At 44.8% G+C, this 23,378-nt stretch overlaps 1 protein-coding gene across 4 annotated transcripts in view; it reads right to left on the reverse strand.

Moving 5' to 3' along the window:
* ATXN10 (ataxin 10) overlaps nucleotides 1–23,378 on the reverse strand; it is a 162,402-nt gene that overhangs the window by 50,801 nt on the left and 88,223 nt on the right. The window contains exons 10-11 of one of the 4 annotated variants that reach the window (XR_012039079.1): nucleotides 2,741–2,828; nucleotides 560–700 (exon numbers count right to left, since the gene is read on the reverse strand). The exons of 1 other annotated variant lie outside the window; for it this stretch is intronic. Coding sequence is in view for 2 of the 3 variants with exons in the window: in XM_072843544.1 (XP_072699645.1) it covers nucleotides 2,748–2,828 (81 nt within the window). In the remaining variant the exon portion in view is untranslated. Of the gene's footprint in view, nucleotides 1–559; nucleotides 701–2,740; nucleotides 2,829–16,860; nucleotides 16,962–23,378 lie in introns of those variants that run through there. 2 more of the 4 variants (XM_072843544.1, XM_072843545.1) reach the window with 2 other exon arrangements.

The raw sequence follows: 23,378 nt of genomic DNA on the forward strand, positions 1-23,378 counted from the left end.
AATGTGTTAGCAGCCACAGAAAATAGTAAAGGCACAGACATGGCTGTGTCTCAATAAAACTTTATTTACAAGAGGTCAATAGGCTATAGTTTACCAACCTCTGCACCAAATTCTCACAACAATCAAAGCAGATGAATGGGAACCAGAGAGTCAGCTATTAAAGGGCTCTGTCCCAGGTCATACCATGGATCTCAGAGTTCGTACCCTTTCCTCATGGTCTCTACGAAAGGGAGACCTGCAGATCTACCAGGCACTCACAATTTGCTTTTTGCACTTTTATGCTATAAACCAGAACCTCAACTCTCTTTTCCATCTTGAAATGAGAACCATGACCTCAGCATGTTGCTGGAGCTTAAGTGCACAGGCAGGTGTGGAGGGGCGTGGGCAAGTGCACAGGTATAGTTAATCCAAAATCTGTTTTCACAAGAAAATCTGACCTTACATTAAGTACCGTGATCTGGAAACAATGCAAAGACTCCATCTGGAAGACAGGCAGGGCAGAGGATTGGCCATTTCTGTTCTCATAAGGAAAACAGCCTAACCAAAACTAAACACTAACCTGGTTAAACGTGAGGCTGAACATAGCTGAATGCATTAATCATCAGACAGGATAATAAAGGAAAATATGCAAGCTCTCTCCCAACTGTTTACCACTTGTATTTTTCTTGGAACAGAAATACATTTTATATATTATATGAACCTGTAAAAAACACATGCCTGGTAAAATATTTGAACACATACTCTGTATGAAGAGTACTAAAACATAAAATGTTCCATCATCATAAAAGAATTTTGAGTTCACAAAGGTTTAAACACTCACCCAACTCCAGCTATGGTAACACTACATAACAAAACTTTACGCTAATATCACTGCACACTTTATGCTAACTGGATAATCTTGATAATTATAGACTATTCAGTACGTAGCAAAGTATGACATACTTCTTCATGCTGGTCAATCTCAGGAACTAAGGTATCACTTAGGAGGAACAGTAAAATTTAAATAGAAAACTAATCAATTATTTTCAAAGTTAAAAAGAAGTTAAAAATAGCTTTTGGATTAAGATTACAGCTTATAGATTTATAAAATCATTCAAGTCCAGTGCTATCCACTATCTGACTGACATAAATATTACTTGGCGCTGGCAGTTCAACTCAATACACTGATTTACTGAGAAATTACATGCAAACTGATATGTGAAAATAAAAAGCTAAGAAAGGCATAGTTCTCCCATCGAGAATTTTACAAACACATGTTTATCTCAGACTCACCAGCACAAAAATGAATTAGAATATAAATGCTTAAAAAAACAAAAACAAAAACAGTCATAGCAGCAGTTAGTATTTTGGGGTGACGTCATATACTAAAAGAATCACTTGATAGACTTTACCTAAATGCAATCCTGCAAGATATAACGCAGGCATTATTTTTCTCTGTGGAGAAAACTGGGCTTCAGGTGTTTTGTTTTTAAATATTTTATTTATCCATGAGAGACAGGCGTAGGGAGCCTGCTTTGGGACTCGATCCTGGACTCCAGGATCATGACCTAAGCTGAAGGCAGACGCTCAACCCCTGAGCCACCCACGTGTCCCCAGGTATTCTTGCCTCAAATCACACAGCTAGCGAGCACCTGCCACCTTCAAGTCCTAAAGCTCCTTTTGCACCACACTTTAATTCCCTCAAATCCCCAGAGTTCTAGCTCAGAGGTCCAAAAACAGGTCTCAGGGAGTCCATGGCCCCTGCAAAGCATACAAAAGGTATAGGGCTAGGGTGTGTAAGCTTTCCTGAAAGGGCTAACTTTTAAAACAGAAAAAAAATGAAGGATGGTGAGATGCAAGACACATCTCATGTATCATACCTAACAAGTCCAGTCACTGTCCTATAGAGCCCTTTCAAGACCTATTGCTCCCAGCTGTTGATATACTTCTGAACAGAGAGTGATTTACCGTTCCTCTCTGACCGTAAGAATGGAAGTGCCCTGATAAAACCCAGGCGCGCACTCAACTCTTCCACCAGAATGGAAGGATCTGTCATTCCTTCCCCTTAAGAAACCCACGCAACCCACGCACAAGTTACAAGGCTCAAGACAACACCACTGCAAAATGTTTGGCTCACTGGGGACCATTTTTGCTTTTCTAGAAATAGGAAGATTCATTCTACAATGCTCTAGGAGTTTATCTGGAGCAGCTAGGCTCCTGAGAACTGCTCTGATAATACCACCAGCTGCTGATTTCTTACCACAAACCCTGTGACTCTTGAGAGAGTGTCTGAAGCAAAGATAATGCTTTGGCAAACCTTCTTTGGGGATGTGCATGTCAAACTGCCTGGTAAAGCCCAAAGTGTGATAAAAAGATTAGTCATTATTTACGAATCAGTGGGGGACTTGAGGCTGAGGGGAAGCGTGGCCCACCATCAGTGTAACCCCTAAGCCGGTGGGTTTTCCTGCTCAACCCCAGGGTTACACAGTGTATTGCCATCCTGATCTTAGGGACACGAAATGATGTGAAAACCAGAGTTCAGAGGTCATGTGACATGCTCGAGGGCGAGGATGTATAGCCACAGGCTCTGTGGACAGCCGATCTCGAGCTCAAGCTGAGGGACAGATGGATGGACAGACAGATGGATGGGGGTGCACAGGCTGGGATGGAGCCAGTGTGCTGAGGAGGGGCCACACAGCAGCTCCCCTTCCTCTCCTGAGCTCTAGGTTTCTATTCAACAACAAAATGGGGCTTGTCTCACCTCAGTCTCATACGAGGGCCTGAATGATGTGATGAAAGCTTCTATGGTCGGTGTCACTATGTGAGAGTGTGAAGACCTGCTTCACAACCTAAGGCACAGACAGAGGAACAGAAGGGATCCTTCAGCATGGAGACTGCAGACACTGGTTCACACAGCCTCCCTCCACCGCAGGACATCAGGCTGCACCTGCCTCACATGCAGTTGCACTAGGGAGGTAAGGTGTCAGGGCAGACGCTGAAACAGCCCAAAGCCTTGCTCTCACTACATTTTTCAATATTCATTTCATTTTAGTAAACTTGAAACACTACAGAGTAATCATTTCTGAACCTCATTCAACAGGCAAGTTAGTAAATGTCTGAACACAATAAACACAGCTATGTATGGACTCAACATGAACATCCAGCAAGTGCTGCACCCCTTCTACAAACCCTCACAGGTCTTGTATTTTCCAACTTCAGTCTTAATTTCTTATAAAATCTTAACGAAGCCGCCAAGGAGTGCTTAAGTTAATGGTCCTTATGCTGAGGTCCTGGATGTGAGTGGAGGGATAGGACACAGAGCCCCATCTCTGAACCACTGAGCTACTGGTCTTGCTGCCAAATACACACAAAGAGGCATCTTGATGTGTCACAGATGCCGACACTCTTTTGTGGGCACACATCCATCTTCTTTCCCCTACCCACTCTGCCCCTCCTTTTCTAAGGATGGCTAAGGACTGAGGGGCAGTGTTTCTGAGAGATGGCCCCAGGCCAGAACACAACCTCTGGAAATGGGGCGGGGGGGGGGGGCAATCTGCTTGGTCAGCAAGTGCTTCTGGTGACTGCACACTGGTGTTTCAGAATTAAGGGGCACGGGGTGGGGGGTGGTGTTTAGGGGAGGGAGAAAAAAGGCAAGAAACTACGTTAGTATAATGTTTCCCACCTCCGAGCCTCCATTTCCACTGTGTAAAAACCACTTAAAGCTCATTTTTCCTCTTTAAGAACCTGATCTTGATGATTTCCTGATTGAGACTCTCTGCTGCACAACACTGGTCAGGACCTGGGAGGCAGTGACACACGTCAGGACAGCACTTGGAATCTTAGTCCGGGTCTTTTTTCAACAAAGCAGCTGTTCTCTCCCCCCAAGGCAGCTCTGGTTGTCACAAGGAAGGGCCTGGAGACTCTCAAGAGTTCTCCCACTGAGCTGCCTGCCCTCACACTCTCGCTAAACTGTCTGAACTCTAAAACTGCTGACACCCTGGAAGAGGGATGGGGCCACTGCACCTGCTCTCTCTCCACTCAGGCAAACGGTGTGTGGCCAGACTCCCCTGGGTGGTGGTGCACCAAGCTGTAGGTCCACACCGTGCAGCAGGAGGCGGTCACACAGGCTTCCCAGAGGGTGTGTGAGCATGCCCAGACACATGCACAGACACACACACTGGAAGGGGGGGGGCCGGGGGAGCTGGAGCACATGCTACAGAATGCCCCTTTCTGTCCAAAGCCCAGAAGATGCTCGGTTGCCATGGTTTTGCACTTCTTTATAATTCAGTTCTACGGGCCATTCTCTGTGCCCAGAAAAGACTGGAGTAAGTAAGAACTCTCTGCAGTTAATTCCAGAATAGGAAATCGTTACATACAACTAGGCCTGCATATAAACATAACTACTTTTCTCTTATTCTTCCAACAGTTGGGCCTGTTTTTTTAGACATCATGCCATTTTTTCCTTCTTCCCACTTTCTTTTCCTTATGATTCTTTTCTAGTTTTTGCTTCAGCTTTAATAATTCCCCATTCAGTAAAATGTGATTTCTGTTCCCGTTCAGCATCTTTAGAGAAGAGGGAAGAAGAGACAGACATTGTAGCATAATCAGAAAAGGCTTAGCAGTGCAAGATGACAAGAAACAGCAATCAAAGGCATACAGATTGAAAAGGAGGAAAAAACTTCACCCTCATTCAGAGGATATGACTGTCTATGTACAAAATGCCAGAGAATCTATTTTTTAAAACCTCTAGAGTGAGTTTAGTAAGGCCAACACACAAAAATCAATCATATTTCATGTATAAGCGATGAACAAACAGAAACTGAATCTTTTTTTAAAATACCATTTATAATAGTTCTTCAAAAAGGGAAATACTTAGATATAAATCTAATAAAGCATATGCAGGATCTGAATGCTGGAAACTACAAACCATTGATGAAAGAAATCAAAGGAGCAACTACATAACCAGAAAAACATTCCTTGCTCATGGGTTGGAAGACTCAGCAGCAATAAAAGTATCAATTCTCCCCCAAAGCAAGCTGTAGATTTAACTCAGTTCCAATCAGTCAGAGCAGGGTTCTATACAGTTACAGACAAGCTACTCTAGAACTTACGTGGACGGGCAAAAAAGTAGAAGAGCTAACGTGAAGCTGAAAGAATCTACTACCCAATTTTAAGGCCTGATACAAACCTATACTACTCACGCCAGGGTGGTACTGGTAAAGAGATATGAAGACCAGTGGTACAGAATTAAGTGTCTGGAGACAGGCCCACACAAATAGAGCCATCTGATTTCTGACAAAGGTGCAAAAGCAATTCAACAGACAAAGGATAGTCTTTCTGACAAATGATGCTGAAATAATTGGTCATCCACATGCAAAAAATGGCAACTTGACCTAAACTTCACATCTTCTACAAAGACTAACTCAAATGGAACATAGATCTAAACACAAAACATAAAGCCATAAAGCTTTTAGGAGAAAACATATGAGAAAGCCTTTGTAATCTTGGATGAGGCAGAGTTCTTAGAATGGCACTAAAGGCAAGACCCTTAAGAAGAAAAAACTGACACACAAAAACTTCATCAAGATTATAAAGCTCTTGCTCTGTCAAAAACAGCCACAGAACTGAGAAGACAAACTACAGACCGAGAGAAAATACCATGGATCGCATATCCAACAAAGAAGTTGTACCCAGAATATATAAAGAACTCTCAAAACTCAACAATAAAAATCTCAATTAAAAAATGGGCAAAGAAACTTCACCACCAAAGAAAATACACAGATGGCAAATAAAGCCCATGAGAAAATGTTCACCATTGTTGGCCATTAGGGAAACACAAACAAAAAAAATGAGATCCCACTACACACCTATTGGAATGATTAAAATAGGAGTGCCTGGGGGCTTAGTCGGTGAAGCGTCTGTCTTTGGCTCAGGTCCCGATTCCAAGATCCCAGGATGGTTCTCCCTTTGCCCTCTGCCCCTCCCCCTGCTTGTGCTTTCTTGAATAACAAATAAAATCTTTAAAAAAAACAACAAACAGTTAAAATAAAAACTAGTGATGATGCCAAGTGCTAACAAGGATGCGGAGCAACTGGAATTCTACTATACTGCTGGTGGAAATGGAAAATAGTACAGCTACTCTGGAAAAGGGTTTGGTGGCTCTTATAAAACTAAACATATACGATCCAGCAGTCCTATTCCTGGCTATTTACTCTAGAAAAATGAAAACTCAAGCCTAAATCCAAATGCTCATAGCAGCTTGATTTGTGATGGCTATCAGGTAGAAGCCACCCAACTGTTCCTCAACAGGTGAACAGATGAGGGAATGTCAGTACACCCGCACGATGCCATACTATTCGGCAGTAACGAGGAATTAACTTTTGATCACTTGGATGATACGCCAAGACAGTATGATGTGTGTGAGAAGCTGGTCCCAAATGTTACATATATTATATGATTCCATTTATATGAAACTTTCAAAAATATAACACCAGTGGCAGAGAAGAGATCCCTGGTTGCAGGGGTTATAGTCGGGGAAAGGACATGACACGAGGGGGGTTTCTGGGATGGTGGAACTGTTCTGTATCTTGATTGTGGTGGTTGCATCAATCTATATACATATACAACAAATTCAAAGAGCTGTATATTCCCCCCAAAAAGTCAATTTTACTGTATGATGATTAAAACCAGAAAAAAGGCTCAAAAGATAGAATTCTCAGCGGATGAAGGAAGGTGGCTTTTACACTTTCCTCAGTGCGCCAGTTCCAGGAGGTGTACCACACTTTAGGGCCATCAGACTGGAGAACTCCATCTGCAGGGACACTGCCACCAGGTCTTCGGGAAACTTCCCCAAGAGAGTGCTCTTCTTCCAGCAGAGCCTCTGTGCTCTCCTGCTAAGAAGGGCCCTCATGTCAATCATGCAGAAAAGGCTGACCATGCAACATACCTAGAACCTTCTTTAATTCTGGTGTGAAGAGAAGGAAAAAGACATCCAAGGGAAGACTTTGGAAAAGACAGAGATGTCTGTGGTCCACTCGCCTCAGACGCCCTTCTTGGGAGAGCTGCTAGAGTGGCTGGAATGGCTCACAGAGCCCTGTGGGGATTCACAATCCTAGCAGGAACTGGTGACATTCCTGATGGGATGCAGCCATGAGTGCCCTGAGGAGAACAGGGCCGAAGAGACTATAGTCCCCCAAAGGTGGTCAGACTCTGCGCCAACAACTGAATGGGAAATAGGCAGCCCAGGGGCAGCCAAACAGCTGACCTAGCATTCTCCCAGGCTGGCTGAAGTTCCTTCTGTATGGGAAGGCTGCTGTCTTCTTTTTCCAAGTGAACAGTTTCTAAAAGGCCACACAGGGAGCAATGAGGGAAGCCGGGGTCATTCCCAGGCCATGTGATCAAAGCAGACAGCTCACTGGCTAACGAGTCAAGGCAAGGGCTGGAAAGTGTGAGGTTGCTGGATGCTGGCCCTTAGCTCTGCTCTTGTCATGAGCCCTCGCTGGTCCTGGACTGGACTGGCAGCAGTGAGTGCTGGTATGCCTGCATCTGCCACCCCATGACGGGCCTTGCTTCATCAGGTCCCTCTCTCCCATGCTTGGACACCTGCTCTGTGGACAGCCCTCTACTTGGCCCGTTTAAGGGCACTTCAGAGCCCAGTCTGGGTACCCTCCAGCTCATTCACACAGCCCTCAGCAACGGTATTTACAGATTTTTTGAGCTTGCTCCATATAAAATATAAGAAATACATCTTATATTCAACTTGAATATATGTGCACAAGATCAAACTCCTACAGAAACATAGGGGTGGGGACATCCAGTCACTCGTGTATTCACCACATACCATCTATTATCTTTCTCACATCATTTGTCCCACCTGGCTCCAGCATTTATTACAACATGTGTCATTCTTGCTAAATCATTCATGTGAAAAGTGAAACATTTTCTACTCTAACTTATCTCATTTTACAAAACTTCTGGCTGTGACAAATGAAATTGGTTTAATAGCCCATTAATGGGTTGCAATCTACATTTTTTTAAAAAGATTTTTAAAAATTTATTCATGAGAGACACAGAAACAGAGACATAGAGAGAGGGAGAAGCAGGCTCCCTGTGGGGAGTCTGATATGGCACTTGATCCCAGGACCCCAGGATCATGACCTGAGCCGAAGGCAGATGCTCAACCACTGAGCCGCCCAGGTGCCCCATGCAATCTACAATCTACAATTAAAAAAAAAAATCTACTTAAAATGGAATCACATAGATCTAGGTTTCAATCTTACTTTGCCATAACTGGTTTGGGCAAATTCCTCCTAGGACTTTGGTTCCTCGTCTGAACGGCACAGGTAACACCTCTTGTAGGTACAGGCTAGCATAAAGCACAGGGCCTGGCGCTCGGCAAGCTCTCAGGAAGTTGCAGCATTGTTAGACCACAAACACCAAAATCTGCCTCGGGGGCTTCTCAGCCTTACCATCTGGGACACAGCCTGCTCCAAGGAACTGCATCCGGTATCCTTATTTAGAAGTCTATTTATAGAGTGGCAAAACACTTGTGGTAAAGTTTACTTTTTATTCAACCAATGTATCTATAACTTGCTTTCCATTAGAAAATTGTATTTTTTAAACTTCCTGACATTCTTTCAAGTTTTTATTCAGATCTGGCTCCATTATAGAATTCCTCATTCAGCAAATATTTTCTGAGCATCTAGCAGGCGCTGTACCAGGCTACTCAGGGAGACAAAATACAGGAGGCCTGGCTCCTGGCCAGCAGTACTCCAAAACGGCTCCATGGGCTCCAAGGTGGAATTATACCTTGGTCCACTTTCCTTGACCAAGTCCACTAAAGATTCTCCCTGGCTTCAGCCAACCTGGGACACACTCTTTTCTTCCTCTGCACCTTTGCTGGTATAATTCATTCTTGCTGAATATTCTCTTTGCTGCCACACAACTAACTGATGAATTGGTGTCTTAAGTCATCTTCAAGAGTGATGAAAGAGAATTCCTGCATCTTTAGCATTATGCATTATGAGCATATGGATTTTTATGTATTTGATGTTTTAATCCACTACTTGATTTTCCTTTTCATCCCCTAGCCAGTGAACAACCCCTGTATCGCATTGACACTGTATATAGTCTTTAACAACTTCCCTGCACATCTGGGTGTCCAAGGGACATCTTCCCTGTCTCCGGCTCCACCTAGAGCCAGTCATTCCTTCAAGGAGCCTGGGTTCATTTTAAAGAACAAGGATATCAAGAAAACACAAAGTGGATGCTACAGGGGCTCAAGGTTCATAATATTTTTCAGTGAAAAAAGCTGGGAAATAAATACTTTCTGGAAGGAAAATTATCAACCATGAATGCATACTGCTTGTCCTGACTTAAATTCAAAACAAGAGTTTTTAAACTTCTTCGCTTCTATATCTGTGTCTGTTTTAAGCTGCAAATCTTGCTTCCTAGCAGTATAAACACGACTGTTTATCCTAAACGCAGAGTATGTGACATGCACATATACATAAGTATGTAAGCATGTGTAAGTATGTATTTCAGAACGGTCCCAATACTGGTCCTCACAACACAATGTGCTCTATGATTTCTCTGTGGCGCTTCTGTCCTCAGGATGTAGCCCACTAAGGCAATACGGTTAAAACGTTTTAGGGTCCCTTTTAATAACTCTTTCTGTGTAAGAGCTAGATTCCTTCTTTTCTTGCCCACCTTCTCATTTTCATTTGAGGGTATGCAGCTGTATTTTTAAAAATTTGTGAAATTAAGTAAAACACACAGGATTTTGAAGTAAAACAGGGACATGCAGAGAATTCTCATTTCTATCTCTCTCTATCCCTATTCTATCTATATTTAAGAGAATATTCTATCCTCTTAAATTTTAAAAATTAGTCTATTTTCTTGCAGTTTCTCTTTGAACATACATGGGAAGTGTGAGTGTGCACACAATGTGTGTAGACAGTCATTCACATTTCTCCCTATGTTACACAAAAGATAGTGGAGTGCAACTGTCCTCTGTGGCTGTTGTTTACATACAACAACAGACTGCTCCGCAGAATATACTGATTGAGGAGGACTTCAGTTATTTTTGTAGTGTGCTGTATTTCACTGTATGGATACAAGACTCCTTCCTGAGGGACATCTGGGTTGTTTCTGACTTCCTAGAATTATAAATAATGTACAGTTAATGGTCCTGAGCTCGTCACTGGGACAGACTGAAGAGTCCAAGAAGAACATGTATTAGCTTTGTTGGTCATGATCGAGTCCCTAGCCCGGGGGCTGCTGCAGGCCCACAGGTGAGATCCGGTGTCTCAGCATGTGGTTTCACATATACTTATCTCTCTGTGGGCAGGGCAGAGCACTGTTTTGTGGATTTGAGGGCCCTCTGCATTTATTTTCATGTGGATTGTCCATTCATGTCTTACATCCATTTTTCTATAAGGCCACTGGTCTTTTTCCTCATTTTCAGAAACTGTGTATTGTGGATGTCAGCTTTCTGTTCGTGATTTAAAGTATTTCCCATTTTGTCATTTATCGTTTGACCCTGCCTATCCTTTTGTGCCATGTAAAGAGTTTTGTTTTCTTTTTAGGTACACTTAAGTTTACCAAGATTTTTCTCGTACTGCTTCCAGACTGAGCTATATAAAAGTCTTCTCAGCTCTTACTTCATGAAGGAATTCAGTCATGTTTTCTTCCAACACTTGCAGGTTCAGGTGTTTTAACATGTAGATTTCTGTCATTTTGGAACCCAGCCAAACCAGTGCACAGTCTATGGGATGGATCCAATTTTATCAAAAGATACTGGATACCCAGTTCTCCCTACCACCATTTATAAAACTGTCCTTCTTTTCCTCCAATGCCTTGAGGCATCATCTTTATCATATATGTAATTCCCAAAAGCACTTGTCTCTATTTCTGGATTTTTCTATCCTGTTCTATTAGCCGGTTTCTTCATGAGCTAAGGCCGTACCATTTTTAGTTGTGGAAGTTTTACATTTTAATATCTGGTAGAGTTATCTATCATTTTTCAGAGACTTTCCTGGCTATTATTGTTCATTTATTCATCTACATAAATGTTATAACCAATTTATCTAGCTCTATGAAAAAACCTGAGGGTATTATTAGATCAGATTAAATTTATAAGTTAACATAAGGAGAAATGCCACCTGCATGAAATTGGGTCTTCCTGCCCCAAGCACATGGTGTCAACAGGGGCCATTTTCAGGCAAGATGTTTCCCTTCTAATCCTGCCTTTATGAGAATGACCAATATTTTGAACAGCAAGATTAAGGAATTTACGGGGCACCTGGGTGGCTCAGTTGGTTGGGCATCTGCCTTCAGCTCAGGTCATGATCCCAGGGTCCTGGGATCGAGTCCCACATCAGGCTCCCTGCTCAGTGGAGAGTCTGCTTCTCCCTCTACTCCTCCCTCTTCACTCGTGCTCTCTCTCAAATAAATAAAATCTTAAAAAAAAATAGATTAAGGAATTTGTGAGGAAATAATTTATGTCAGAGGAGTGACTTATGACACGAAGGTTTTAAAACATCTGCACTGAAGATATGAGTAACTCAAGAGGGGCGAACTTGGCAGTGCTGGGCAACATATGCAAGGGGACAGGCCAGCAACTTTCAAATCATTAATCCCAGTAGCTGCCTCTAAAGCAACTTTGCAATGAGAAACTGGGTTTAGAGGAGTTAAAATACTCCCCAAATCCTTGAAGATCAGCTCCTGCACGGTTGAATTATCCTCTCTCCGTAACTACTAACAAAATGTGGCTTTCCCAAAAGCCTGTCGTATGTCCCTCCCCTTGGCTCCTGGACCTATCTCACTCCTCTCCACATATTCCTCTGACGCTCGGCTGCAACCTGCTGCTTTGTATCATTCTTGCACTAAACCAAATATTTCTTTTACTGCTGCTCTAAGGAGCAGTGTTCCAGGACCGACTCAGGGTTGGGAGGTAATCTCCTCTGACTGCCCCTCCCACCCCCCAGCAACACCCCACCTATCAGCCTGACTTCAAACTGCTTCCCTATCAGCATGACTCTTTAAAATTCCTGAGAGTTTTTTATCATTTACAAAATAGAAAATTTATCATGTGATCATTTACATTGTATAAAACAGGATTACTGGGAATGGTTGTTGAAATTATCTGACTAATAAATGAACAGCAGAAACTAAGGATGTGAGGCTCTTCGCCATCAAAGCCCAATAACATGTAATATGGACAAGCATTGCCATAGTTGCTGGTACCCCGCAAGAAGGGGTGGACATTCTAGTTGTTTGACTTTGAGACAGAACATGTGAGCCGCAGAAATACCTGTTTCACTAACTACACAGCCTACCACACGTATGTGTGGTGTTGCAATTTTCGTTTGTTCCATCCTAGGAGTCTCATTTTCACACAGTTTTGGATAAATTCCTCGGTTGCTTAAGAGCCTATTTAGCACCTCTTCACCAAAGCATACAAGGATTGGATACCAAAAAAGAGAAAACCCTATCTTAGCTTGAATCTAGCCACAAAGGACGATGGGGGAAAAGTCAACAAAACTGTCATCGGTGGAAGACAAAGGGTAACAAACAGTGAGTCAGACACCGAAGTCTGGACAGACAGGCATGACAAACCCAGCTTAGCCAGACGCCAAGCTGAGGCCTTCTGGGAGTCCAGACTGGAAGGTGAAGGGCACACAAAGGAGGGGAGGGTGGCCGTGAGCACTGCCCACAGGAGAAGTCCTCCGTCAACTCCCAGCACACACCCTGACCTTGTGCAGACTGGCGCAGGAGGGTCGATCGGAAACCTAGCTGTCATGAGGGTGCTGGCGGGGATGGGGTGGGTGTACCGACTCAGCCCTCCTGACACAGAAGGGAAACGGAAAGACAACTCACCGCACACAAGTTAGACCTAGAAACACAGCCAGCTTCGGAAGTTAGGTTCATGCACAACATGAGAGTGCTCTGGGTCACCTGAGGTCTGCAAGACACGGTTCCAAGTGCCCAGGATGAAAGGTAAATGGAGAGGCTGTTGGAAAGGCCCAGGGAAGCCTGGTTGGTCACATTCTGGAGCCAAGTAATTACAAAGGTATTACAATGGTCTCAGTGACACTGAGCAGCCTGAGAAAAGAAGCAAGGGGAGACTGAAAACACTGCTGGAGGAAAGTGGTGAAAGACCTAACATAGCAGACTTCGCACACTCTGGGAGGCTCCTTACAAATAGTTTCCCCATTTACTCAGTCTGCACGGAGAGCCTACTTACAACTGGTGCTGTTCTGGGCACTGGGACAGTGAAGATGAGACACCTGGTCCCTGTCTGCCCTCCCTGCACCTCCACCCCAAGACCCAGGCCACCTGCCCACCTGCCCACACCTCCGTCCCAGGACCCAGTGTCTCTGCCCACCCTCCCCACACCTCTATTCTGGGACTCAGGGTCCCTGCCCACCTGCCCTACACCTCCATCCCAGGACCCAGGGTCCCTGCTTGCCCTGCCCACACCCCCATCTTGGGACTCAGGGTCCTTGCCCACCTTTCTCACACCTTCATCCTAGGACCCAGGGTCTCTGCTTGCTCTGCCTGCCCTCCCTGCACTTACAATCTAGGAATAGGAGTGTGGGTATGAAGCAAATACAAAACATATCCTGTAAATGCACAGAATGACAGATGGCAGGAAATGTGCCAGAGGAAAGGGAAGTGAGTGCCAAAGGAATAGGAGACGTGGGAGTGTGTGTGGGGGTGGGGGGGAAGAGGCGGGTAATGATTTTAAGGGAGGAGGGGCATAGGAAGGCCTCTGATTAAGATGAGCAAAAACCTGAAAAAATTGAGGAAGTGAGAATCTGGCAGAGAGAACAGTACACAAGGCTCCAGGTAGGGGCACAGGGCAGGAGGACTGCCGCTGCGTCAGAGCAAAGTGGGCAAGAGGGGTAAATTCCAAATTCCTCAGCTTGATACTCAAAGGCCTTCCAGAATCTTGACCAAACTTTTATTCACCACCTTATCTCCTTAGGAGCCTTCCAAAAGAAAATCTCCTTTCTAGACAGTTACCTCTTGTTCTCCTGGGAACACATCGGCCATCCTTCCACCCTACTCCTGTGCTCCAAAACTCTCTCCAGCTTGCAGAGGCTCTCCTGCCCTCCCCAGGATACTCTGCCCATGGTCACGCTTCCCCCGCTGAGCACTGAGCATTTGTCACTAGAGCAGGGAGAACAGGGAGGGATGGTCACAGGCAAGGTCATTTTCTATACCTCCTTCTATACCTCCTTCTATACTAGATGCCTACAGTCACAAGCTCTACTCCAGGAAAGAGTCCCTTGGTGTTCTCCACGCAGGAGTGGCCATGGTCTACACAAGTGCTTCTGAAATTGAACCTTCCAACCACCTGGGCATCCTGTTCTAGTGCAGGCCCTGATTCAGTAGGTGTGAGGTGGAGATTCTGCATTTCAGACAAAGCCCCAGGGGATGCGTCTGTGTTTGGTCCAGGGTCCACACTCTGAGTAGTCAGGGACCCACAACCTGGATGGAAACTGACCCAAGAGAAGCCATGCAATTATTCTCACTTAGGACCTGGAACCAAGACACAGAGGGACTCTATGTGGCAGCCGGAGGCCCTGAGCAGTGAGGTAAGGATGCATGAACAGTCGGCCAGAACACAGAGCTCGGTGGCCTCTGGCTTCTAAGCGCTTCAGATTCCCTGAGCTCTACTCCACATCCTCACTGTATCCTTAATATAGACTCTTAGGCTCAGCTTTTCTTGAGCCAGCCTGAGAGCAGCTAGAAGGAAGAGCCCTGACCAGACCAAGTCAGAGGGGAGGAGAGGTTACCCAGGAAAGCCCAACAAGTTTAAGGGCACACATCTAATTACAGTTGAGCCAATTAGGGTGAGAAAACTATTTTATTAAAGTACAACACAGTACAGAGACACATGCAAAGATGTCACTGTGTATGTGTTTTTAGTCAGCAATATTAAGCAAAAAAGAGAATGGTCGAAGGGATCCTGCATCTGGTGGAAATAATCTATTTCACCTGTCATGTGTCATCATAGAAGAAATGGCCACCCCTTCTGCCTGGCAGCAGGAAAGCAATGCATGAATACCTACTCTAGGCTGGACACACACACACACACACACACACACACACACACACACACACACACACCCTAGCTAAGGTAACTGCCCTCTAGAAAGAAAAACAGCCAGTCAACGGAGACTCATACCAGGGAAAGAGTTACTGGGGGTTTTAGAAATGCCATGGCTAAGGCCAGCACAGACAGAGGGAATTAACTTTCCCCCCATAACTTCTATCCTCTCACTATTTCTCTAATTGCTAGAAGTCTAATATCATTTTGCACTAATCACTTTTAATTTTTGATGTTCAGGTTATGTATACCATAAAGTGAAGTAAAAACACAGGTTTAAATGGAAAATCTCTGAAAATCTGAAAAACCTGGGAGTCAAAAGGTAAAGGCTTACCTGGTCCATCCATCTGCTGAAAATCAGGACCACACCTACAACACCCCAGACAGATATGGTTTTTTAAAAAAATTATACTTCAATCCAGTTAAGTACAAACAGTTGCAACCCCATTGCTCTCAAACCAGCCTCTTCTGTTTAAGCCAACATTTGAAAAACATCTCCACGACGACCTAATTTTTTTTCAACTTTAATTAGAGACCGTTTAGACAAGCAACCAACTTCTGCCATTCCCGGAGGTATAGCTTAAAACAGATTTTTGTGTAATTACTAATAATGACTAGGCAAAAGCAGGGAAGAAGTACATGATAAAAGAATAAAGAGCAAAGGCTTGTATAAAATGTCCTATTCACTGGATTTGGAAATTAAAAAAAAAAAAAAAGGAAAATAGACAGTAGCCACAAACTGTATTTTAATGCTACATGACATTTAATTTTCTTTTATTTAAAAAAAATTGTTTTTAAGATTTTATCTATTTATTCATGAGAATAACATGAGATTCATGAGAATATTCATGAGAGAGAGAGGCAGAGACACAGGCAGAGGGAGAAGCAGGCTCCCTGAGGGGAGGCCCGATGTGGGACTCGATCCCAGGACCCTGGGGTCATGTCCTGAGCCGAAGGGGCAGAGAGTTCTCCGACGCTCAACCACTGAGCCACCCCGGTGCCCCTAATTTTCTCTTTTAAAAGGAGTACCTAATATTCTACGATTTTATCAATTATTATTTTTGCTCCTACTCTTCCTATAGAGATTAGAGGGAACTGGAAAAGGTCCAAATGTCGCATTAAACCAGAGCCTGGAGAAGCTGAACGGTATTAAAGTACAACACAGTACAGAGACACATGCAAAGATGTCACTGTGTATGTGTGTGTTTAATCAGCAATATTAAGCAAAAAAGATAGAATGGTCCAAAGGATCCTGCATCTGGTGGAAATAATCTATTTCACCTGTCATGTGTCATTGCAGAGAGAAGAAATGGCCACCCCTTCTGCCTGGCAGAAGAGTAATTGTAATTGAGAAAGTACGGAGCACTCCCCCTGGAGCACTCCTGCTGGGCAAGGCTCCGTGCAGGCGCTCAGGAGAGTCACGAGTAGGAAAGCATGGGTTTTACAGCACCATATTCTAGACGGTATCTTAACCTCGGCTCAAGCTCCCGAGCTGGTCCTTGTAGAAGGCACCGTGAGAAGCTTACTTCTCCCCGTAGCTGGCCCACGGACAGCCATATCTCCTGCGGCCCTGCCTTTCCTAGCTTCTTCCTCTCGAGTCTCCCCTTCATTTCCCATCTTATCTCCACACCCTTCACCGCAGAGGCCTGTGGCCAACTTCCAACTGCTTCCCCTATCTGGGATCCTCTCCAATCCTTCCATACTGACACTCTTACCAGTTGGGACAGGCTAGCTTATGCTGCAGTGACAAACAGCTCCGGAAATCCAAGCAGCCTAAAATAACAAAGTTTATTTCATGTTCACGTCACTCAGCTGTGTGGTCTTGAGTACATTACTTAACTTCCCCGGTCCTCAGTGTCTTCATCTGTGAAATGGGAAAAATAATATCAAGAGAAGTAAAGAAGTTTAGAGCTAAGTACTTAGAGCTTAGTACCTAGCACTCTAGCACTTACTAAGCACTCGGTAAGTAAGTGCTAACTGCTGTTACTCTGAGGAAGCTTCTGCTGATACCCTAAGTGATGATGATAAGCCTTAGTGCTTACTCCCCCTTCAATAGGTTACCTCTCCATTTAACCGTCTGTGTCCCAGCTGGACCATAAGTTTCTCGAGATTAAAGACTGCATCCGACTCACTTTTTGGATCCCAGAGCTTAGCAGTCTTGGCACAAGGTAGACACTCTGCAAATGCTTGCTGAGCAAAGGGGACTAATGTGGAATAATAATCCTTGATGCCTGGACAAACCCCACCCAAGATGGGTATATACGCAGAGGATGATCAACAAAGACACACTCTCAGAGGCACCTGGCCTGCAAGAAATCAGCGTGGAAGCACTTGCTGAGGGTCAGGAGTATCATTTGGGGGTGGGAAAGATTGCTTCAGGGGCCCTGAACCAGGCCACGGCATGTGCCAGGACCCCCAGGACGTGGGCCACTGCTCCCAGGGAAGTCTCAGCAAAGGAATGTGGATGGATTAGCACAAGTCTGTCTCCACCATAGGAAAAGAATGCAATCCAAGATTCCGCCCTGTTCCTCATTCCTTATGTAGGCCATTATTCCTCGGCACAATGCTGCACTGGCAGATAAAAGCCAGCCTCGACATGGTAGGATGTTCTTAGGTGATGAAAATGCTCTGTATCTCTTGATTGGGGTGATGGTTACACAGGTGTATGCATTTGTCGACACTTATCAAACGATTCACTAAATATCTGTGCATTTTGTTGTCTGTAAATTAGAGAGAAGCCAGTCACCACGGACTGCTCTACCCACCATTCTGGTTTCCTTAGCCCCCGTGAAGGAAAGAAGAGGGAGGGAGGGAAAAATTTATGAGCAGTTAGGCAAACCTGGCCCCTGCCGACGACATTATTAAATACTACTTATCCTGAAAGTTTGTGCCGCCATCAACACCCTTGGGCAGCCTTCCTTCCTTCCTTCAAGCTTCAGAGCCACGTGAATGATGGGGGATTCTCTACCCTGCCCCACTCTGGGCCCCACCACACAGCACTGCCTTCTAACCTCTATCGTAAAAATACAACTCTCCAGATAGCACGGTAATCCTTTTCCCTTCTAGCATTTTCCTTGAGGTGCTGAGTTACTTACGGGCTCAGACCACCTCTCTCACATCCTTCTCCCCAGCACTCAGCATCATGCTTGGCACACAGTATGCCCTTCACAAATATGTGTTTCTCTGGTGCTATGTTTTTAAAGTTCCCTTCAAAGATATGAGATATACTGACTTTAGATAAGAATGTTACTTCTAAGAAAGAATAATGTCTAAATTACATTAAATCTTGGTAACTCTGTAAAGGTTTAATCCCCTCGTTTTTGGATATGTATGAAGCCTACTGTCATGATTTATAAGTCCATAAAAGCCATATATTTACTGGGCAGAATAGACAGTAAGCCTGGAATGCATAACACAGCACTAGAATTCTTGCTATAAAGATTACTGATGCCTGAGGCTTTTAAAAAAACGAGATGTCACATGAAGCTGTTCATCAGGAGCTTGCCTAAGTATAAAACATTACATACTGCTCTATCAATTCCACTTTAAATTACAGCTCCTGGCATTCTGCTGTGAGTGTGTGAGTGTGTAGGCATGCGTGCATGCGCAAGCACACAGGCCAGCGTGTGTTTAAATTAACACCTGGCAACCTAAAACAACATCTTCAGATAATTGTCAGCACATGAAACGGTGCGCCAATGAAGAATTCCCCAAGCCGTGGACTGGCACACCTCAGAAGCCATCCTGAAATCAGGTGTGAGAGTCCACAGACAAGCTCAGGCTTTCAAAGCCAGTCGTTTGAGTCTAAAGTTTTGAACCAGAAATAACGACGTCTGAGACTAAAGTAGGTCTATCTCGAGCTGCAAATATGCAGTTTCATTTTCTGAGTCTTTTACATGGATCCAAAGTGGCCAGAAAGTCTGCTGTGCCACACGGAGGGAGACAGTGATGCTCCCACACATGGGCTTCAGGGGACTCTCCAAGCACACCAGCAGCGAGGTCACCCACTGCCTTCGCCGGGGAGGGCAGTGAGCAGGGTGGACAGTTCAGAGCCAATGGTCAGGCAGGAGCCCTGGAAGTGCAGGGTGACGGGCTGACATAGACTATGGGGGCTTCCTGACGCCTCTGTTCCAAGACAAAGGGCAACGTCACTCACTGCCGTACAAACTCCCAAGTGTCATCTCTAATCTGAATGTGTACATCTCCCCACAAAAGCTGAACTTTGTGTTTTCTCTTTCACAGATTTAAGTAAGTTCAATGAACAGTGTACACAGCAGTCTGAGAGATGCCAATTTAATAAATGTAGCCTCAAAGAGTAAGGCTGCTTGGGGAAAAAGTACATCCGGGCTTAATTTTCTAATAATGCCAAGCTGAACTGTTTATAAAAGGACAGTAACACTTAAGAGAGAAAAATATGTTAACTTGAGCATTTTCCTCATACTTTTAATTAACACCTAAAGTTCCAAAACAATTGGACTTTCGAGGTTAGTATACTCCAAACTTCTTGAATCCTATGCACAACGTGGGGAAAAAATCATCTGGACCCTCTCTGTATTTACTGACACGGCACTAAGGCTTCTTCTGAAACTGCTAGAAATAACTTCTCAAGATGAGAAACAACTCTGTCTTACAGAGAACACAGAAAGGACCAATTTCTTTCTCCCTTCAAAGTGCTGAATGAAACATCCACTCCTCCTTTGGACCACACTTGACAGGGACCCCGGGGGGCTGATGACACTTGGGGCGGGGGGGGCGCCTGTCAGAACCCAGAGCCTTCTTGGCCCTTCCGAGGCTCCTGCTGGGGCCTGGTGCCCAGACCAAGGGCAGTTCCTCAGCCAGGTGAGTGGAGGGTGCATGTTTTACAGAGCAGCTAGTACTACCCCTCTCTGCACTGAAGCACCGAGATATTTTTTTGTTTTGTTGTGTTGTGTTTGGGGTTGGGGGAGGGAGGAAGATGTAGCTGAGAAAGTTGCCAGGGCTGAAATTCCAGCAGGCAGGAGACACGCCCTCCCCTCCCGCTCCAGAGGCCTGCCAGTCGGATTTTTCCTGTCAACACCCCCGCCACCCACCTCCCTGCTCAGACTTCCCGGGCCCTCCTCCTCCACACCCCCAGCCCCCAGGCTGTCCGTTCTGGAGCTGCAGGTGCAGACCCAAAGTCACTCCTTGCCATAGAAAAGAGGGCGTGATCTGCTTCAGAAAACATCTGAAACTGTATCTCTCCTCCTAGTTGTGCTCCTCATGCTGGTCCCTGCGTCCTCCATGGTCATGCATCGATCCCACGGGATTCAACAGATTGAAAATGTGAACTCTGACAGCCCTCATGCCCCCAATGCTGACCATGGACAGAGATTGCTCTTAAAGGTCCCTGGTGGATTTTTCCAGTGGGTAAATTCAACAATGTCACGAAATCATACCCAGAAATTAGTCTCACACTAAAGCAATTATTCAAATGTCCAAGAGGAACATGAGCTAACTGCAGCTTGGGAAGGATTTGTAACATAAGATGTACAATAATACAAATAATACAAACGGTTCAACCTGAAAAGGACAATCATCTCCCCACCATACACACAAGGAAGCTTCGGATTGGCCCCTGGGCTTGTGAAGGGAGGAAGGTCTCCCTCACTTCTCAGGAGAACCACTGTCTGCCTGAGGGCCTCCTCAGAAAACGTCACACAAAACCTGGAAGGACTCTTTAAAAAGTTCGTCATGGCTATTTAACTGTTGTCTTTATTAAAGAAAATGTTATCCGGACACCTGGGTGGCTCAGCAGTTGAGCGTCTGCCTTTGGCTCCGGACGTGATCCTGGAGTCCCAGGATGGAGTCTGGCATTGAGCTCCCACAGGGAGCCTATCTCTCTCCCCTGCCTGTGTCTCTGCCTCTTTCTCTCTGTGTCTCTCATGAATAAATAAATAAAATCTTTAAAAAAAAAAAAAAAGAAATAAAATGTTATCTGTTAACATATAATACACACATAGACACTCATATGTAAGCAAAGAGAATAAATGTTGCTTAATCGTTTAAAGAAAAATCAAATATTAGTATTAAAAGAAAGTTTTGAAATGTCAGTTTTTAAAAAGCTTAAGAATTGTCTAGATAAGCAAAGACAATCCTATTTTAAATTTAATTTACAAAAACCTTACTCTTACACCTGAAAGATTGAGACTGGGTGTTCTATAGGCATTAATAGAAATCCAATCTGTGACAGACAGAGAAAACCGGAAGAATATCATTGGCTAACCAACCATGTTCCCAGTAGACAACTATCGGAGATGTGACCAACACGGACTCTCGGCCAAACGTGGAGAGGAAAGCAGGCAGCTAGGAGGCGGTGTGGCCTGGTCTGGAGCCTGGGTCTGGAACAGGTGGATTGGGTCTGGAACAGGTGCACCGCTGACTGTGCATGACCTTGCGCAGTGTATGAAATCTGATGGGCCTACCTCTCCATATAAATTTATAAGACAGTGATAATAATATGACCTACTCTAGGAAATGTCATGAGCATAAATGCACTGATAGACCATAAGGGGCTGAGAGGATGTCTGCCACACAGTGTGACTACCCTATGCTGCTTCCAGTATCATGACTATTGCTATTATTCATTTTAGAAGTAATTAACTTTTCCAGGGGCTTGAATAAGACTTAAAATTTTATCTTTCCAATCGAAATAAGTGGCCAAGGTAACTAATGCCTTTTCTCCAAAAGAAGGTGTCCAAGTTACTACTCTTCGTGTTGTGAGGAGTGTGAGCAAAGAACAGGCCACACTGATAGACCACAAAAGTTAAGCGTGGTTGGCCTCTCCCAACCATCTTAGTGAGTTTGCACTCAGGAAAAGATGTTAACACATCACACAAATATGCACAAGACTGATAAGGCTTTCAAGTGTTTCCCCTCCGGCACCTGGGTGGCTCAATTGGTTAAGGGTCGGACTCTTAATCTCAGCTCAGGTCTTGATCTCAGGATCGTGAGTTCAAGCCCCATGATAGGCATGGAGCCTGCTTAAAAAAAGAAAAAAAAAAGGTATTTCCCCTTCAAGGTGCATTTACATTTTTCGTAGATCTAAACTAAAAGAAACAAAAGGTTTAGCATGATGGACTCACACAAGAAAGACCTGTCTTTGCCCAGGGGAAGGGCAGCTCTACAAGACATTTCCAGCACAATGCAGGCCCGAGACTTCCTGAAGCTGACCTAGGAGGCTGTTTTCTCTCTCTCTGAGGGCGAACCTGCCTAGCACAGGACCATGTAGGATTCTCCTCCCTAGGGCCCTGTACTCAGCATTCTTGAGCTCGAGGCTGCTGCTTGGCAAGAGAGAACCAGCCAGTCCTTGTGCAGAAGGAGGGCAGTGACCATCTGCAAGCAGCTCATGGAGGGTATAGGAACTAGCGGAAAAAGAGCCTAGCCTTCTCCCTTGCTTGGCTCCCATTTGTGGGTGCTGCTTGCTAAAGAGCCTGTCTCAGAGAGGCTGAGGCCCGCTCCGAGCGCTCTGGGAAGAGCATCTACAGGGAGATAGACTGCTGTGCTCTGAGCTGGGCCTTCCCTCCACACTGAGAGGCAGAATGAATGACACAGTGGAATGCAGGCTGTGGAGCTGGACGGGATAAAATCAAACAGATCTTTAGAACGCCCCCTCGAGGACACAAAGGAAGCACGCATAAAAGGCAGTTAATGTTATCACCATCAATAAATAATTATTCAATCCTCACAACGAGAGTATGAGGCAGGTTAATATTTTATGACAAAGAAACTGAGACTCTGAGAAATAAGTGGCCTGTACAAGGCTGCCTTGATAGTTAAGTAAAAAAAAATACAAATTTAAACTTTCTTTTCCCCAAAATCAAAATGTTCCCACACTTGGGTAAGAGTGTGCAGATGCTAGAAGCAGGCAGTCAGGGGAAGGCTCACACAGTAGTGGGGACCCAGAAGCTCTGCTTGGCTGACAGCACTCACATTTGTGCCTAACCCTCCATGGCCCAGGGGTCCTGGGTGTCATGTCACCCTGTCACTGGGCAGACTCTATATCATCCAAGATGCCGGAAACAAAAAGCCAGAGAGGCAGAAAGAGGTGAAGGCGTTCAGGAGCCAACTGGACAAAGTCCCTAGAGGCTGGGTTTTCAGGACCACAGTGGGGGTGCAGGCAAGAGGCCTTCAGCCTAAAAAGGGCAGTGACAAGGAGGGAAAAACCCCAGGGTAGAATGAGGCCCCACTGGAGGCTGCCACTTCATGAAAACTCTGTTCACTAGTTTAATGAGGCTTGTGATTTGCCCAGAGATCTGGGGGAGGG

This window comes from Canis lupus, chromosome 11, assembly GCF_048164855.1.
Source record: "Canis lupus baileyi chromosome 11, mCanLup2.hap1, whole genome shotgun sequence".
NCBI classification, from domain to species: Eukaryota; Metazoa; Chordata; class Mammalia; order Carnivora; family Canidae; genus Canis; species Canis lupus.